Source organism: Lolium perenne, chromosome 7, assembly GCF_019359855.2.
Source record: "Lolium perenne isolate Kyuss_39 chromosome 7, Kyuss_2.0, whole genome shotgun sequence".
NCBI classification, from domain to species: Eukaryota; Viridiplantae; Streptophyta; class Magnoliopsida; order Poales; family Poaceae; genus Lolium; species Lolium perenne.
In genome coordinates, this window is record NC_067250.2 from 28,915,515 (window position 1) to 28,931,426 (window position 15,912).

The 15,912-nt window shown below is 41.1% G+C and overlaps 2 protein-coding genes across 2 annotated transcripts; one reads left to right on the plus strand and one right to left on the minus strand.

Annotated features, from left to right (window-relative positions):
• LOC127317983 (exonuclease V, chloroplastic) lies at positions 1–3,515 on the plus strand. The gene is made up of 7 exons (XM_051348591.2): positions 1–302; positions 451–555; positions 1,109–1,230; positions 1,392–1,541; positions 2,490–2,643; positions 2,846–2,922; positions 3,066–3,515. The coding sequence occupies exons 1-7, from the start codon at positions 57–59 to the stop codon at positions 3,271–3,273; spliced, it is 1,062 nt and encodes a 353-aa protein (XP_051204551.1). The 5' UTR covers positions 1–56; the 3' UTR covers positions 3,274–3,515.
• Positions 3,516–4,702: 1,187 nt separating this feature from the next.
• Positions 4,703–7,822, minus strand: LOC127317982 (protein NUCLEAR FUSION DEFECTIVE 4). The gene is made up of 3 exons (XM_051348590.2): positions 7,262–7,822; positions 5,817–6,694; positions 4,703–5,505 (listed from the first exon to the last, which is right to left on the minus strand). Exons 1-3 carry the CDS (start codon positions 7,589–7,591, stop codon positions 5,025–5,027), a joined length of 1,689 nt encoding a protein of 562 aa, XP_051204550.1. The 5' UTR covers positions 7,592–7,822; the 3' UTR covers positions 4,703–5,024.
• Positions 7,823–15,912: the final 8,090 nt, after the last annotated feature.

Below are 15,912 nucleotides of genomic sequence, written 5' to 3' on the forward strand. Positions count from 1 at the left end.
GCGCCTGCGCGTGGGGCCCGCATCCGGTGTCTCCTCTCCCTTCGGTTGCAGTTGCAATGCTCCCTGAGCTCCAGGAGGAGATCGTCAGCGACGAGGAGATGGCCATCATCGAGGCAGCGCTCGCCGCCGCCGCAGCCCGGCCCCTCCTCTCCGCAGCCGCCGTCCGCGGCGCCGCCACTCTCTCCTGCGCGGCCTACTCGACCGCCGGCGACATCGAAGACTCCGCGCCGCCGCTGCGGAGGTCGCTGCTGTCCCGGTTCCGGGAGCGCCGAGCCCTCGCCGTCACCGACATCACCGCCACGGTGAGCCGCCCACTGCCTGCGCCCTTCTTGATTCTTTGCGCCCTTCGGCAAATGTGCCGTGTCCCCGTCTGTGTTTCCTTGCCTGATGCGTACAGATCGACTGATTCCCCTCACCTTATTCATTTCGTGGGCTTTGTTCTTGGGACAGGAATGGTGCGATAAGCAGATGGAGTTCGTGCTGGAGCACGGCAAGCCGGAGAGGACCGAGGCGATGAAGGCCGGCTCTGACCGCCACGCCCAGCTCGAGCAAGAGGTGAGCTCTGCTGTGTTGGTCCTTCCAATAGAACAGATGGTTCCTGACTTGGAATTGAAATGAGACCCAATACTGAGGACGATACTGCCGATTTTCCCTGGTCAGTAATGGAGTACTATTGTGTTTTTAGCATGACATCAGAATGCAGGGTTCTCTTAACAAATCAATCCAGATTATTACAGACTAAAGATTGATTTGATGCTGTCATGGGCTTTGTTTCCTGTCGACTTGCCCTAAGAATCATATTTTCCTATCCTTATGATATTCTTGATGATACATACCACCAGTCATGGGTACTGAATCATGTCCTGATACGTGATCGCACAAATCATTAGCTTTTGACATAGTACTTGATGTGTGATCTCATAAGTCATCATCACTGCCAAACATGTCCTAATTACAGCTTGCATAAATACTTGAACTGAAACCACGACACTTATTATGGATCGGTGTGAGTAATAATTTCTTGTGAAGGGTTTGGAGAATGAAATCGATTTAAATCTTGAAAAAGACTGAGAAAAGAATGTGATTCATTTATTTTATTGTGGAACAGGTTATTGAGAGGGTTGATATTGCCATTCGATCTGCAGAAGAATCGTGGGCGGTCAAATTCATGAACTTTATAGTGGGAACAAACCAATTATTGTTCAATGGCTTGACACGGGAACTTCCAGTGTATGTGCTAATATACTTTAACTTGCAACCGTAAATTAATATTTTTTGTATCAATGAAAATGTTTTGGTGTAATATTAGTTTCCCGAATGTATGTAATGAAGCAATTTTAGCTTCAAGGGTAACATTTGTTCTTAATTTTGATGCAAATTCTGTCTTGCAGGCTTGGGATTGTTGAAGGTTCATGGATGGTAGGAATTATTGATGAACTCCGGATGCCTGTGGATGGAATTTCTTTTCATCCAAGTTTGGTGGATACAAAGACACGTTTCAAAGCTACATTTCCCTCGGAAGCACAGAAAAGAAATGGAAGGTTATCCTTTATCATTGCTTTCCTAACCATTAAAAGCAGAGAGACTGTCAAATTAAGTCATGTTTTGGTATTGGCAAGTAATAAGTAAACTTTAGATCTATGCTCCCTGGACTAGTGATTCCCTCCATGTAGATCTTTCCTTTCGTCTGAAGTTGCATGAAGTTGGATTAGTGCTCCATTGGTGTGTTGAGAGTGCCCATTGGTCAATTGAAACCCTCATTAGAGAGGACAATGATAATTTGCTTCTGGACAGTACTTAAGAGGTAAGAATTCTCGTTGCAAATTTATCTAGTTTCTGAATATGCACCAGCTACAAAGGATCAAGTTATGGTTTCCCCTTCTAAGGAAACTACTCTAGGATTGACCTTTCAGTTGTTGCCACGTAGTGGGTATTATGCCGAACCTCTGGACCTCTGTGTAGCGTGAAGAGGTAACCTGGGTTGGGGAGATACTAGATCTGATTCTTTATTCATTTCCCGTAAGGGTCTAGGAGCAGGCATAAATAGCTCACGTACATTACTTCAGGCCTAAGGCCAGAATCCTAACAAACTTGAAAAGGACTGAGTAACTTGGAAACTGACTCTAGAGATAATGATCCTCTTAAATTAAAAGGATACGGATTGATTTCCTACGATTTGCAGCACCAACTAAAACCTTCACGTGACAGTTATGTAGCAGACTGATAGTTAAATTTCTTCATGTTCTACTGGGGAAGTGCAGTCATTAGGAACATCTGCCGCACACGCATTCCTGTGTATTGCCTTCTTCAGAAGATGCATCTTATGCTATTCATTTGAACTTATTGCTGAAATTGTTTGGAGATAAATTCAGATTATTATCATGCCAAGCTTTCTACAACTTGTTTTATTTCTGTCATTCTGTCATGCAGTATGGTGACAGCAAGCTAGCAGCTGAAAGCTATATGATATATGGTCATATTTGTCACAGGCTTCAGCTGATGTGTTATAAGTACCTATGGGACAGCTTGATTGCTGAGAAATTCCCAGCAGAGAATTTCTTCAGCTATTTTGACCTGAACCCCGACTTCTTGTTATCTGACGATGTCAAGCGGTACATTAGCTCATTGGGTTTCAATGCACAGGTTCTGTTTCTCACCTTTAGATTTTGACTTCTTTTGTTGTTCAAACATTTTATAGGGATTGGAATAACCATCTGTTATTGTGAAACTATTTCATTCCATTTTCTTACTACACTGAATTAAATAAGTGTCTGCTAGAATCCCTCTTTTGTTGGCGTTGTGCGTGTTCATGCAAATGTATGGAACTTATGGTTTCTGCCTGCAGACTTTTGGGGATGTGTTGAAATACTATAAAATTACCTGCCATACGCTATCACGATCTCAAGAAAAGCTGATCTTGAGGTAAATAAGGTGCAGCCTGAACAATACTGATCTGGAGTGACTACTGAATACCTAATAGCGAAAAAGGGATTTACTGTTAATGGCTTAATGCCGGGCAAATGAAATAAAACTTATTATACTTTCATTTTCCTATATAATTGCAGATATGAACTGCAGGCAGATCATTCCCTGCTAGAAGAATACGAGTTCTCTTATGACGATCAATGGTTCAAGGATCAAATCCAGGAAGCCCTCCGCTTCTGGCTGGGGGCACGGGATCCTAAATTTGTGACTGAAGAGGAGTTGTGGAAATGTAAATTCTGCAAATTTGCACCGAGTTGCCCGAAGATGGTTTCCAACTCGAGATGCTGACTTACATTCAAAGGTTGCACATGGACAACTCTGTTTCGGGTTAGTGGAGCCTGGGTAATTTTTTCGGACACTGGGCTGTAGAACTGACCATTTTGATGAATGTTAACCTTGGATGTGTCTTGAATTCATTCATTCATCTGTTTTTTTTCTTCTTTCCATGGCTAGATTGAACTGAATATTATATTACATTGTATGGAGCGTCGTAACATGGATATTACTGGTTAGCTAGTGAATTTCATTCATGTTGTATGCATCCTAATGAAGAAAATCATTATCTAGAATTCACTTGTGTATGATTTAAAAGAATGGATTTTGGAGTACACATCAGTGCTAATAGATGTTATCGTTATTTGCATTTATCTTGGGTATCAGGATTTCAACTATTTCGTTTGGTGTTTGCGTATAAGTAAAAATATAATACTGTTACTTGAGTGTTTTCCTTGCGGCTCTTCAGTTTCAGTTTCGGGTTCTTAATTGAACTCTGAACCTTAGTAAAAAACAATTTACCGTAATGTCACGGACAGCGAAGGGGAATAAACTAACATGTATAGGCACTGAAAAGAACAGTTAGTCAGTTACACGTGCAGATATATAGATCTGTCAGTTTCAGTGGAGTTTTCGTTTCACGAGATGTAGATCCACTGATGTCGGTGCAGTTTAGCCTCTGGAAAAGTCATATTGGAACATGGGCACCAGTGCTCTCACCGTATTAAAAAATTCGAAAATTATATTTATATGTTTAAAATAATTATGTAACAAAATTCTAAAAGTACCTAATGATGTACCCAACTAACCTACAAAATCTCAATTTCAAATGTTTTGTTTTTTGACCTATACAAAAATGACAAAATCTGTTTTCTTTTTGTAGATTTAAATCATTACACTTAGATCTATGCATTTGTTATTTTTGTGCAGCCTAAAATACACATTATTTTCAGTTGAAAATTTACAAGATTATGGGATACAATACCGACTACATCATAATTTATTTTCAGATTTTTGTGAAGCTTAGAAATATGATTTATTTATTTATTTTTTGAAATGAGATCCACCAAATCTCTGTCCACTAACTTTTCCTTAAATCTGACCAATGGACTCTGAAAAAAAAATCAGTAGTAAGGGTATGCTAAGATGACAACCCGTAGCATTCTCGAAAACTTCACAATGGCCTACATAAACACTAGTAACGCATACCAAGAACTAATAAGGCCACCTTTCTAGAGCGGTCGGTTATTTTGGACCTTTATGTTTCTGGTTGATTCTTCAATGTATCAACTCTGGTGATTTTGTTGATGTATGCATACGATATTTTCTGTACAAACTGCATACGATGCATGCATCCAACCCCTCCACCCGGCTACTAAACTCTAGAAGCACAGCAAACCAGCAGATCCTTTGTCGGACACACATCGGACATGGAATTATCGTATCATAGAAGTTCCCCTTTATTCAAAAAATAATAATATTACAAAGTGCTACTCTACAGGTGTAGCAATTCAGTTATATTTCTACGGGTTCATGCTGCACTAACCACTAACGAACAACTCAAAAATATGATACTCCATACCTCATTCGTCATCCGGATATCTAGATCTGAACTATAGTAAAGAACCAGGTCCCCGAATGGCAATACAGAGCACAAAAATGAGAGCCCGTGCTCATATTTCAAGTGCAATAAATTACAAAAGATCATCAAGCAAGCTCTCGGATCATCATATCTCTGTGGACCTTAGAGCTTCAATCACCGTCAGTCAATGTGCAGAGCTCCTGGGCACGCTGAAGGATCCACCGCCATAGAGCATCTGATATACTGGACGAATCCTCACGGTCAGAACTATGCTCAGCAATGTACCCAAGCAGGCCATGCCAGACAGAACACAAAATGTAAATCCAAAACAATTGGGACCATAGCACGCGACATCAGAATCCGTCGTCGTGGAGTGCTGTTTTTGCACTTCAAGGTCGTAAATATAGCCTGCAAGACTGTTAAACAGGAGCGCTCCAATTGGATTCCCCATTGAGATGAAATTATAGATCTTTCCAAATTGCTTCAACCCAAACAATTCTGAGGAAGTTGAGATCATCACGGAGAATTGGATACCAAAGCATATTCCAAGCAAGGCAACAGAGACATGAAGTGTTGAGTAGAGACCCAGCGCAAATAGCAGGTATGTAAATATCATCACAACTTGGGTGCATACAACCAATGCTGTCCGTGGAAGTATCCATGACCTGCAAAGGAAGCATGACGGTCATATCAAAATCCAAATCAAGGCATTTCAACCATGCATCAAAATAAGGAAGTTTTTGGCTCAATACATAGTTGGGACTGGACCTCCCTACAGTTCCATCTCTATAAAACAGTGAATATTGTCGACTCATTATTTATTGGAAAGTAATTTGAAGATGGAATGGATGCTTTAGTCATTAACTTAGGGAGCAGCTGATGCAGAACTAGTGCTCGGACTGGTAGATTAAAGTAAATCTTCTAAATTACACATTTAGAGAGCAAATGCAATTGACTAAAGCAGATATTTTGTTACCTGACAAGATACTCAGAAATAGCGCCGCCTCCTAAACGGCCGAAAAAGTTGCAGAAACTGAACAGAGAGAGTGATATAGTTGTGTCCACAGCACCGGCTGCAATTACAACCTGTGCTAAGTTGTTAACAACGGTGACTCCAGATCCGACCCCAATAAAATATACTGCAAAGAGAAGCCAGAAATCTGCCTTGAGCAGTGCTTCGCGAAATCTGAAGTCCTCTCCCCTATGTGGTCGTCTTCTTGTCTGCTTTACAGCCCCTTCACCCTCCGCTAAGAGAATGTCGATATCTGAGGCATCATCATCTTCTAGATTAGTAAGCTTTGATCCAGAGGAAGAAGGCAGAAGAAATGGTTCTGTGTGGTCATTATCAGCATCAGAAGAGTCCAACGGGCCTTTTGCACGGTTACTTGGAAAGAGTGTCATTTTCAAGGGTATTGCAACTGGCGCAAAAAGGAGAAGGGTCATAACAACAAGAATCAAATAGTTCCAAATATCAGCAAGTGCTACGACATGATTCAGTATCGTGGTTCCAACAAGATACAATCCAAGAACAATACTGCCGATTTGAGCAAACAGAAAGTGAACTCGCTCTGAAGAATTGGGCGCCAGGGAGGGCTCGCAAGGCCTCACAAAGTACATTGTCAGAAGGCACACAACAGGAACTCCCAGAGTGAGCAAAAGCAAAAGGCTCGCAGCTGAATCGTTGAGAACACCAGTGTATATTTCAGTGTAGACAGCAGCACTTAGACCAACATAACCTTTGAGGATGCCGGCAACAGCACCTCTGCTGAGCGGGAAGTTCCTCATGTTGGTGACTAGAACAGCAGTTCCCAACCACGCGCCGCTGTTCGCAGCAAGGCACAATGCCAACCATACCTGTGGCACAATACAAGAAGGTTAGTAGCCAATTTGCACTACGCTACCAGAGTAAAGTCTGCCTCAGAATGCCTGTGTTTGGTTAGTGGTCAATTTACACTATGCTACCAGAGTAAAGTCAGCCACATAAGGCTTATGTTTCACAGGTGTAGTACAAATCCTCAATATGTGCATACTGCTGGCCAATGAAGCCAATTTGGTGTCTTCTTTTGCCCAAATATAATAACCAGGGCGTCCTTGGTTGCTAGTGTTCGCTATTATGTTTCAGTTTGTGAGACGTTGGAAAGGGACATTAGTTTACCAGGACCAGGTTCATCCCTAATTGTGAGATGTTAACTTGCGCCTGCAAAAGCGGCCACTTGGCACAAAAACAATGCCTTTGCCCTGAAATTACTTACAGGCTATAATACAACAGAGCAGTTGAAGTACCATATCGTAACCTAACACGAATATACCTACCGAATTGCAACTACTGGGTAAAAACGGATCTTGAGAAATTGACCTCAGAGTAAAAAAAAAGGGGGGTAAGGATTAAAGTAGTACACTAAGATAAGATGGCGAGCTCACCAGCCAGTAGGGCAGCGCCGGGGCGATGCCGGAGACGGCGAGCCAGGTGGTGCCGTAGCCGAGGACGCAGGCGGCGGCGCCTATGAGCAGGAGCACCGCCGGGTGGAGGCGGTTGCAGAGGACCCCGGGGAGCAGGCCGAGGTTGTCCCCGACGTCGCAGGCGACGGCGAGCATGGCGAGGCGGCTCTGGTCGACCCCGAGCGCGACCTTGAGCGCGTGCGAGTAGAGCGCGAAGGTGGAGCTGGCTCCCCCCGCCACCTGCACCAACACCGCTGCGCTCAGCCCCAGCCACGGCGGCCGGCTCCCCGCCTTCATCGCCCCCGCCCGCATCCTGCACCACCACCACTGCCCCCTGATCTAGCTCTTTCTTGGATGCGCGGCGAGGTCAGCCAAGGTTGGGTTTTTCAGGAGCAGAGAGGAAGGAAAAGCTATGTTGGGATTTGCGAGCCTGTGATGATTTTTAATGGGGTTTTAGGCAGCCGAATCTGAAACCTTTCGTGGGCAGGTGGAGGATACGCTGAAAAAGTGGACTCCGATGGCGATGGTCGGCAGCGTCAGCCCGGCCAGGCAACCTGCCCATCTCAAAAAATTTGCAAGATAAAGGGAGAGATCGTCTGGGCTGGCGTGGCAGTTTGTCGACCTAGGATGGGCCTGATCCGGAGTCTCAATGGCCGAAGATTTTGCTCTGAAATTGGGCAAAGCCTGGGAGCCTCTCTCTGCCTTTTCTCCCAACACTCTTACTGCGTTATACACTGGTACTGGGCTGAGAACTACACAGTCCCTCCCACATATGTTTTTTTTGATCTTTTTTGTTGCCGAGAGAACATATTAGCATGATTATGTTCATGTGATGATGTATGAACTAAACAGAAAACCAAAACTGATCATGGGTGCATATGCACCCTATATGTATAACACATATTTCAAAAAGTAAAAAATTAGGAACAAAAATTTAGCATGTAGAGGGACACGTTCTATGAGTACACGTAAAGTTTCACGTAAAACCGACAATTTTTGTACCCTATGTAAAAAAGACAAATAATGTCTCGAGAAATAGACTATTTTAACACCAAAAATTTGTCTTTTTAGTACAAGACACAAAACATATCGGTTTTTTTCTGAAACAACTTTGTGAATATGTAACATGTCAAGATATACACGAGGCATTTTTGTTTGTATTTTTTGACATTTAGAAATATATTTAATATGCATTTCAAATAAAGGGTGCATATGCACCTAGGTGTAGAAACACCTAGGACATGCTGTTTCTGCTCCCGGGAGCACATGCTCCTGGTTTTTAAAATTAAATTTCATCATATTATATAATGTCAAAAAATTCCGATAAAAAATGTTACGGATACATCTTGATGTTCTATGTGTTTGCAAAGTCGTTTCACGAAAAATCGATACTTTTTGTGTCATGTGTAAAAAAGTTAAAATTTGGTGCTAAATATAAGCTCTTCACAAGACGTTTTGCTTGTCATATTTACACAGGACACAAAACCTATCGGTTTCGCGCGAAACTTGGCATACACATATGGATTGTTGACATGTACGCGTGAAATTTGTGTTTGTATTTTTTGTGATATTTTAAAATGTTTTTCTCTGTAGCGGGAGCATATGCACCTGAGATCAAAATTGTATTTCCGCTATATAGTTAGATATGGAATGCCAAATATTTAAAACTAAAATGTATCGCCTAACCCTGCTTGTTGAGAATAAGCAGTGCATAATGATTGTTTAGCACGATTCATGGTGTATGGTAGAGAACTCTAGAGTGGAGATATTCTTTCCCCACCTGTCGACTTAGTGACAGAACCATAGTATGAGTGATGCTAGTACAATTGTCATGTGCAAGTATAATTAGGGTGTTCCCGTCCGCTCATGAAACCGAATAGTTGTGGTAGGTGCTTGGTGCTTGAGTTTTAATTTGAGATGAGGGTCGGGCTGAGAGTCACCTAAAAGCGCAATTGTGCTCTAAATAGACAGGCATAGTCACGTTGAAGAAAAGAACTAGGTCGTAAGACCAAAAGCTTAATCAAATGTAGGCATCGAAGAGATTAAAGGTGACTAGACCCCAAAATAGGTGGAATTAGGAGCTAGCTCGGTTTCCATCGGACCATGTAAAGTTAATTTTGCGATAATAATAAAATACACATGAGCACCACGACCTCTAAATATGGCTAGTGTTTGTTTGTTTGTTTTTAAATCTTGTTGGTATTGAATTGTTGGGAAGGAAAAACATCAATTTCCTTCGTGCTTGAAATTATACACCCATAACAGTTCAAACTTTTCGAGCCACGAGGGGATTAGAATCACCCGCCAATTATAGTCAAAATTCTCATAGTGGATGTAGCGTGATGTGAAATCTAAAAAATCAAAACAAAGTATGTTCTAAACATAAGCTCATAAGATCATATGGTAAACTGTAGTAGTATCCTGGATTGCTATGAAATTGGGAAAACTTGGGAATTTAGGATGATGAGGAGTTACTGAAGAGAAAAAATTGATTCATAACCAAGATAACACTTAAGTTAATGAATGCCAATACTCATTGCTTAGGACTGGAAATTGCGTGGCAGCTAGGATGGGCCTGCTCCCTCGTTCTCAGACTCTTTTTTCCCCCTTTTTTTGGTTGCCGAGAACAATTATGTTCCAGTCAGAATATATGAAGCAAATCACTATATAATATTTAAACAAAATTGTATTGTGCGATCATACTTGTTGAGAATAAGCAATGCATACTTCAGAACAGTTGAGCAGAGCTCTCATCAGCGATGGAACTAGGCCCAAAAAGTTGGGCGGGCCAACACATTGAAGATAGGTAAAATACGTCATTATTGGGCTAAATTTTACAAGGATATAGGCTAAAATATCTTGGGCTGAGCGGGCCATAGCCCGGTTTTGCCCCAACATAGGTCCGTCATTGGCTCTCCTACAAATATAGATATTTGAGATGGAAAACACTACATAATTTATTCATGGTAAATTAAGAAATATCTTGTGGCTAGCCATCTAAAATGATTAGTTACTATGATTCATGCCATATGGTAGAGAACTCTAGAGTGGAGATTATCTTTCCATACCTAGATATTTTGTTGTGAACTTTGTGACAGAAACCATGCGAGTCATGATAGTACAATTATCTTGTACAAGTATAATTTGGGTGTTCTTGTCCGCTCATGAAACCAAATAGTTGTGGTCCTTTAGTGCTTGACTTTTGATTTAACATGAGGGTCGGGATGAATCACCTAAGAGCGCAATAGTGCTCTAAACATAGTGGTATAGTCACGCGGAAACAAAGCACTAGGTCATAAGAAAAAAAATTAATCAACTAAATACATGGAGAGACTTAACACTATTTTGTAATTAGAGAAGTGAGTCGAGATCCCAAAATAGTTGAAATTAAGAGCTAGCTTGGTTCCCAACAATACCATGCAAAATTCATTTTGGGATAACATTCACAAGAGCACTCTAACCTATAAATATGGCTAGTGTTTGTTTATTGTTAACTAATGTTGGTATTGAATTGTTGGGGATGAAAACATCAATTTCCTTCATGCTAGAAACTATACACCATTATACATCAAACTTTTCAAGACATTAGGAGGATTGTAATCATCTACTTATATTCGATACCCCCATAGTGGATAAATAATAGATGTGAAATATGAAAATTAAAAATAAAGTATGTTTTAAACATAAGCTCATATGTAAAATGTTTTGATAGGCATGATTTTTCCAATTGGGAAAAATGGATGGGTAGTTATAGACGGAAACATTGATTTAATAGAAGTTATCTCCGATACACAGTTTTGAACAAACCAACATAACAGTTACATGAATTAATGTCACTACTCATTGACTAAGTCTGGCAAGGGTTTGATCAATATTGTTTTGGTGGTTGAGCTTCAATTAATTGCTATTTCGGTGAGCTTATATTGTTTGGTCAATATGTTTTTCTTTTGGTCTAATGGTGTGTGTGTTGATTTAGAGTTTAACCTGTGGATGCATACTATCATTGACTGATAGACATTTGAGATGGAAAACACTACATAATTTATTCATGGTAAATTAAGAAATATCTTGTGGCTAGCCATCTGAAATGATTAGTTACTATGATTCATGCCATATGATAGAGAAATATAGAGTGATTGTCTTTCCCTACCTAGATATTTTGTTGTAAACTTTGTGACAGAAACCATGCGACTGACGATAGTACAATTGTCGTGTACAAGTATATTTAGGATGTTCCCGTCCGCTCATGAAACCGAATAGTTGTGGTGCTTAGTGCTTGAATTTTGATTTGAGGTAAGGGTCAGGCTGAGAGTCACCTAAAAGCGCAATTGTGCTCTAAATAGAGTGGCATAGCCATGTTGAAGAAAAGCACTAGGTCGTAAGAACATAATTTGATCAAATATAGGTATTGGAGAGACTAAAGGTGAGTAGAGATCCCAAAATAGTTGGAATTAGGAGCTAGCTCGGTTTCCATCAGACTATGTAAAGTTAATTTTTCTATAATGATAAAATACACAAGAGGACCACAACCTGTAAATATGGCTAGTGTTTGTTTATTTTTAACTATTGTTGCTGATGAAAACATCAATTTCCTTCATGCTTGAAATTAACACTCATTACACTTCAAACCTTTTGAGCCATGTGGTTATATTTAAAATTCTCATAGTGGACGTAGCGTGATGAGAAATATGAAAATTCAAAACAAAGTATGTTTTTAACATAAGCTTAGAAGATCATATGGTAAACTATCTTGATATCTAGGGTTGTTTTCAAATTGGAAAAAATTGGAAATTTAGGATGATGAGGAGTTACTGAAGAAACAAATTTAATTTAATATAATTTATCTCCATACGTAATTTTTATGAAACCAAGATAACACTTAAATTAATTAATGACAATACTCATTGTCTAGGACTGGCAAGGGTTTGTAATCAATATTTTCTTGTTCGTTGAACTTTTATTAATTGTTATTTCGGTGAGGTTGTATTGTTTGGTCAACATGTTTTGTTTTTGGTCTAAGTTTTTTGTGTCTGAATCCATTTATGACCCATTAGCTGAGTTAGAGTTTAACCTATGGATACATACTGCAACTGACTATTGTGTGAGGGTTCATCACTACAAGAAAAGTTGCCATGGCCGACGAAGTTGAAGACGCGCCGTGGTTGCTGGTGCACCATGGCCGACGATTTTTGGTCTCTCCGTTGTGCATGTCAAAACATTTTTTCTCTCGTTTTTTAGGCCACCTAGCCCGACGAAAACGGCCAAAACGTCGCGTGTGGTGTCCCGGGACGTGGTGCATCTCGAATTCTCGGGTTCGCCGGCCGAGTCAACGCAAATCCGCACCGCCCAGGGATGTAGGGCCCAGATGGCAGGCTCTCTGGCATTGTTTTTTTTCTCGATCGCGCCATCTACTTCAACGCTCTCCGATCGAGCCGTTTACGATGCAGGATCATGGGTCCCGCATGTCATCCTCTATGAACCAAAATTCTTTCTATTCTTGGATTTTTTTTACCCCCTGATTTCTAGCTACTTCCTTTTTCTTTTGATCCCTTGTCGCCTTGGAAACGTTGAGACCACTGCTGCTAATTGGGACCCGCATGTCATCCTCTATGAGCAATCAACTTTCTTTTCTTGGACTTTTTTTTGGCACCTCAAATTTGGTCACTTGACTTTTTCTTTCGATCCCCTGCCGCCTCTCAAACGGTGATACCGCTGCTGCTAAATGGGACCCGCATGTCATCCTCTATGTACTATAAAACTTTCTTTTCTTGGATTTTTTTGGCACCTCATATTTGCTCACTTACCTTTTTCTTTCGATCCCCTGCCGCCTCTCAAACGGTGAGACCGCTGCTGCTAAATGGGACCCGCATGTCATCCTCTATGTACTATAAAACTTTCTTTTCTAGGATTTTTTTTGGAACCTCATATTTGGTCACTTGCCTTTTTCTTTCGATCCCGTGCCGCCTCTCAAACGGTGATACCGCTGCTGCTAAATGGGACCCGCATGTCATCCTCTACGTACTATAAAACTTTCTTTTCTTGAATTATTTTTGGCTCCTGATATTTGGTCACTTGCCTTTTTCTTTCGATCCCGTGCAGCCTCTCAAACGGTGATATCGCTACTGCTAAATGGAACCCGCATGTCATCATCTATGTACAATCAAGTTTCTTTTTTTGAATTATTTTTGGATCCTGATATTTGGTCACTTGCCTTTTTCATTCGATCTCATGCCACGTTTGAAACGTTGAGGAACCTGCTGGCTCATGGGACCCGCATGTCATCCTCTATGTGCTATAAAAGTTTATTTTCTTGGATTTTTTTTCACCCTCTGATTTTTGGCTATTTCCTTTTTCTTTTGATCCCCTGCCGCCTTGGAAACGTTGAGTAAGCTGCTGACTCATGGGACCCGCATGTCATCCTCTATGTACAATCAACTTTCTTTTCTTGAATTATTTTTAGATCCTGATATTTGGTCACTTGCCTTTTTCTTTCGATCTCATGCCTTGAAACGTTGAGGAACCTGCTGGCTCATGGGATCCGCATGTCATCCTCTATGTGTTATAAAAGTTTATTTTCTTGGATTTTTTTCACCCTCTGATTTTTGGCTATTTCCTTTTTCTTTTGATCCCCTGCCGTATTGGAAACGTTGAGTAAGCCGCTGACTCATGGGACCCGCATGTCATCCTCTATGTACAATCAACTTTCTTTTCCTTTTGATCTCAAGCCGCATTTGAAACGTTGAGACCGCTGCTGCTAAATGGGACCCGCATGTCATCCTCTCTGTACAATAAAGTTTCTTTTCTTGGATTATCTTTGGCTCCTGATATTTTGTCACTTGCCTTTTTCTTTCGATCTCATGCCGCCTTTGAAACGTTGAGTAAGCTGCTGGCTCATGGGTCCCGCATGTCATCATCTACGAACAATAAAAGTTTTCTTTCTTGGAGTTATTTTTGACTCCTAATTTCTGGCTATTTGCCTTTTTCTTTTGATCTCCTGCCCCCTCTGAAACGATGAGGACGCTGTTGGCAGGTCGGTCCCACATGGCATCCTCTATGAACAATAAAAGTTTCCTTTGATGGATTTATTTTGAACCCCTAATTAATTTCTGGATATTTCTTTTTTTTTCTTTTGATCCCCTGCCGCCTTGGAATCGTTGAGGATGCTGCTGCCTCATGGGTCCCGCATGTCATCCTCTCAGAACGGTAAATGTTTCTTTTCTTGGATTTTGTTGACCAAACGATTTTTGGCTTATTTTTTCTTTCGATCTCCTGCAGCCTTTAAAACGTTGAGGACGCTGCTGGCTCATGGGTCCCACATGTCAACCTCTATGAACAATAAACGCTGAGGATGCTGCTGTCTCATGGGTCCCGCATGTCATCCTCTCAGAACGAAAATGTTTCTTTTCTTGCATTTTTTACCAACAGATTTTTGGTTTATTTTTTTTCCATCCCCTGCCGCCTTTAAAACGTTGACGACGCTGCTGGCTCATGGGTCCCCGATGTCAGCCTTCCCGTACAAGAAACATGTGATATCTTGATTATTTTGCAGACAATAAACATTGTATTTCGCTCTGAGCTATTGCAAACGGATAAATTAAATCTTTATTTTTACATAAACAAACTTATATGCTGAATCTCCTTGTTTTGTGTTTTTGCGAAGCATAGGACTTTCCTGTTTTTTTTAGAAAAATCCGAACTTTCCTGTTTTGGAGTGGGCTGAAATTGTACGAGTCAAAAGGCCCAGGAGGATAGTTCGAAGGCCCAGATGTCCAGATGCAGCCCAATTGAAATCTTTATTTTCTTGGATTTTTTTCACCCCCTGATTTCTGGCTACTTCATTTTTCTTTTGGTCCTGTGCCGCCTTGGAAACGTTGAGACCGCTGCTGCAAAATGGGACCCGCATGTCATCCTCTATGTACAATAAAATTTCTTTTCTTGGATTATTTTTGGCTCCTGATATTTGGTCACTTGCCTTTTTCTTTCAATCTCATGCCGACTTTGAAACGTTGAGGAAGCTGCTGGCTCATGGGTCCCACATGTCATCCTCTATGAACAATAAAAGTTTCCTTTGTTGGATTTATTTTTTACCCCTAATTTCTGGTTATTTGCCTTTTTCTTTTGATCCACTGCCCCCTTTGAAATGATGACGACGCAGCTGGCAGGTCGGTCCCACATGTCATCCTCTATGAACAATAAAGGTTTCCTTTGATAGATTTATTTTTGACCCTAATTAATTTCTGGCTATTTCCTTTTTTTATTTTGATCCCCTGCCGCCTTGGAATAGTTGAGGATGCTGCTGCCTCATGGGTCCCGCATGTCATCCTCTCAGAAAGGTAAATGTTTCATTTCTTGGATTTTGTTTACCAACTGATTTTTGGCTTATTTTTTTTGTTTCGATCTCCTGCCGCCTTTAAAACGTTGACGACGCTGCTGGCTCATGGGTCCCCAATGTCAGCCTCCCCGTACTGCAAATCCTCTTTCTGCAAAGGTTGTATTTCTAGCTAGATAGCTAAGGTGGATTCGAATCTGCCGTGGTTCAGGCAGCTCAGGTAAGCCTTCTTGCACTGATTAATGGAACTAGTGTATAGCAAGGTCAAGACATGTGGCTCGGTGTAATGAATCTATTTGAATCA

What these genes read in the sequence shown, in the direction of transcription:
- LOC127317983 (XM_051348591.2), top strand. Translation starts at nt 57, where the DNA reads ATGCTCCCTGAGCTCCAGGAGGAGATCGTCAGCGACGAGGAGATGGCC. An exon ending in ACGCCCAGCTCGAGCAAGAG is followed by an intron (nt 556 to 1,108) that starts GTGAGCTCTGCT and finishes ATTGTGGAACAG; the next exon opens with GTTATTGAGAGGGTTGATAT. An exon ending in CATTGGGTTTCAATGCACAG is followed by an intron (nt 2,644 to 2,845) that starts GTTCTGTTTCTC and finishes TTCTGCCTGCAG; the next exon opens with ACTTTTGGGGATGTGTTGAA.
- LOC127317982 (XM_051348590.2), bottom strand. Translation starts at nt 7,591, where the DNA reads ATGCGGGCGGGGGCGATGAAGGCGGGGAGCCGGCCGCCGTGGCTGGGG. An exon ending in CGGCGCTGCCCTACTGGCTG is followed by an intron (nt 6,695 to 7,261) that starts GTGAGCTCGCCA and finishes ATTGTGCCACAG; the next exon opens with GTATGGTTGGCATTGTGCCT. An exon ending in ATTTCTGAGTATCTTGTCAG is followed by an intron (nt 5,506 to 5,816) that starts GTAACAAAATAT and finishes CTTCCTTTGCAG; the next exon opens with GTCATGGATACTTCCACGGA.